The sequence below is a fragment of the Eptatretus burgeri genome, chromosome 13, assembly GCF_056783735.1.
Source record: "Eptatretus burgeri isolate ZD-2024b chromosome 13, Ebu_testis_v1, whole genome shotgun sequence".
In the NCBI taxonomy this organism is placed as follows: Eukaryota; Metazoa; Chordata; class Myxini; order Myxiniformes; family Myxinidae; genus Eptatretus; species Eptatretus burgeri.
In genome coordinates, this window is record NC_140973.1 from 22,977,327 (window position 1) to 22,979,814 (window position 2,488).

At 41.2% G+C, this 2,488-nt stretch overlaps 1 protein-coding gene across 5 annotated transcripts in view; it reads left to right on the plus strand.

Moving 5' to 3' along the window:
• Positions 1-2,488, plus strand: part of LOC147014061 (histone acetyltransferase KAT7-like) — a 68,816-nt gene that overhangs the window by 65,269 nt on the left and 1,059 nt on the right. For 4 of the 5 annotated variants that reach the window (XM_085851667.1, XM_085851666.1, XM_085851665.1 and 1 more), the window contains exons 12-14: positions 809-902; positions 1,129-1,275; positions 2,218-2,324. In XM_085851667.1, coding sequence (XP_085707793.1) covers positions 809-902; positions 1,129-1,275; positions 2,218-2,324 — 348 coding nt within the window. Of the gene's footprint in view, positions 1-808; positions 903-1,128; positions 1,276-2,217; positions 2,325-2,488 lie in introns of those variants that run through there. The other variant, XR_015050627.1, reaches the window with a different exon arrangement.

Genomic DNA, 2,488 nt, shown 5'->3' on the forward strand with positions numbered 1-2,488 from the left:
TCTTTCTTTTTTGTCACCCAACTTTAAAGAAATCATTCCAACCAAACTTTTCCTGTTTGGTATGCCCATCCAAGCACACTGAGCATGTGATTTAGGTAAAATTCCGGAACGAAGCTAAGGTCGGTTAATGTTAACTAAATAAATAAATTGTTTTCAGTCATCAAGTGAGGATTTATCTTTATGAGCGGCATCAGTGATTCTAGCTCGATGATTTGTGAGGCCTTTTTAGTTGTTTAGTGAGGCCTTCTCCGGTTTGTAGCCATGGTCATATGATCAGCTGATTCAATCAGTACAATGTTTCCCTCGTTGAACAGGACAGCCTTTGCTGACACACTCATCCATTTGATTGAAGAACTCTGCTAAAGGTCTTGCTGTGCTGTTTCAAAGAAACCTCTGGACACCTCTATTCCTGATTCGCTTCGGTATTTATTGAATTCGTCTGAATTTTCTCCATCAAATGAAGGAGGAGAACTGCGAGTTCTGCATTGCACAAACTTATCTATCAGTTTCTTTCTCAGGTTATCAGAGGAGAGTAAACATCGAAACCGAACATACTGTCTTGTCGATATCCTGAATACCCTGTTCAGGGGGGGAAAAAATCTTCTCTGCTGTTCTTTTGTGGGACAAGAAACAGTGAAAGAAACACACGCAAAATTGTCCATACTTTTGTTTTATTGTTGTAAGCACAAACATCTAAAACGTGTAACTTGGTAATTATTTATTCTTGGTTTAAACATCAATTTTTATTTTTGCTAATCGAAAGACAGAATGTTGCTGCATTGACCCGCGTCGTCATTCCATCCCCCAGGAGAAAAATTCGTTCCTCAACTACAACGTCTCGTGTATCCTCACCATGCCTCAGTTCATGAAGCAGGGCTACGGAAAGATGCTTATTGAGTTCAGTAGGTGTCACACTCTAACATTCTCAAACCGTGAAGCCACCACACTCACACGGAACTCTCAAACTACAACTGCTTTGCTTATTCGGCGCTGGCCATTCAAATCTCTATGAGCACACTGGGCATTGGATCTTGTTTACTTTTAGCATTTCTATTGAAGTGGTAAGGCGCAGTACAATTAAAGTTATATTTTCAAAATCCCCACCCTTTCCTTTTTCTTTCCACAAAGGTTACCTGTTGTCAAAGGTGGAGGACAAAGTGGGATCTCCAGAACGTCCACTCTCTGATCTGGGGCTCATAAGTTACCGCAGCTACTGGAAGAGCGTTCTTCTGCGCTATCTACACAACTACCAAGGAAAGGAGATCTCCATCAAAGGTGTGCCTAGTTCGACTTTACACATCCAGAGTGGTGGTGTTGAATTCTTTGAGGATTGTTTGAAGATCTGCATGGTATTTAACCTTTACTTTTGCTGTTATATCCAAGATCCATAATACTCTTGTCTTTCCACATAACTGGCACTTGCAGTCGAGGAAAGCAAAAACCCAGCAGTGTATCATAATTACCTGTACACATTAAAGGTTGGAATGCTCAGACAAATGGACGGAATGGCAGAAGCTGTGGTTACCATTCCCACCCATCTGCACTCCTCAGTAACTTGCACAGTCCCTTTTGTGACTGTCTTTGAGAATGTCTTGGCTTTGATTACACGAGTGGAGAGAGATGTTCACCTTTGCACCTCATTAGAAGTCATTGCTAAAGGCTCTTAAGCCCTTGAGATATCAATATGGTGCACATTAAAAAGCATAAAATTATTTCATTACACAGATATTTGTGACATAACAATTCCTCTTGTATGAGCTTTTATGACATTTTTGAAATTTAAGGATATGGATGGAATTTCGAACAAACCTTCACCGATCGTCGATTCTTCTCATTTCTCCGGAAGCACTGTGCGACCTTTGGCGTTAACACATTTATACAGTTTATCCAATGGCACATTCGCCCGTGTCCGCTTCTTTGGATTGATTGTGCTTTCCTGCAGGTAAGTGGTTTGTCTCGATTGCACAGCATTGTGAGTCGGGGTTACAATGCTCTTGGCTGTACCCTTTCATTTATTTTCTGATATACTTTAGGATTGGTTAGTGCAGTTCATCAAGACATTGGAAAGTCAAACTTCAATGGACTCTGAAGTCATGACAAATTTTATTGTGTAGTCGGTACAAGTATTTTTGATTGTTCAGGAAGAGAAGTTGGTTCAAAGAAACCTTTCACATTTGGTAATGGAAATAATTTATTTCCTTGCTTTTGGCTTCACAGAGATGAGCCAGGAGACGGCTGTGAACCCCGCGGACATCGTGAGCACGCTGCAGTACCTACAGATGCTCAAGTACTGGAAGGGAAAGCACTTGGTTCTGAAGCGGCAAGTACGTTTGGAAGGGTTTTCCCTCGGTCAGCCGTTTGTGCTGAATGCAAGCTTTATTTTTCCAAACTATATGATGCTGTCAAAATATGATGGTTTATCTTTCCCACCCCCCTCCTCCAATAACTGCAGTTTATTGTCATTTATCTCCTTTTCCCCCCCACCCAG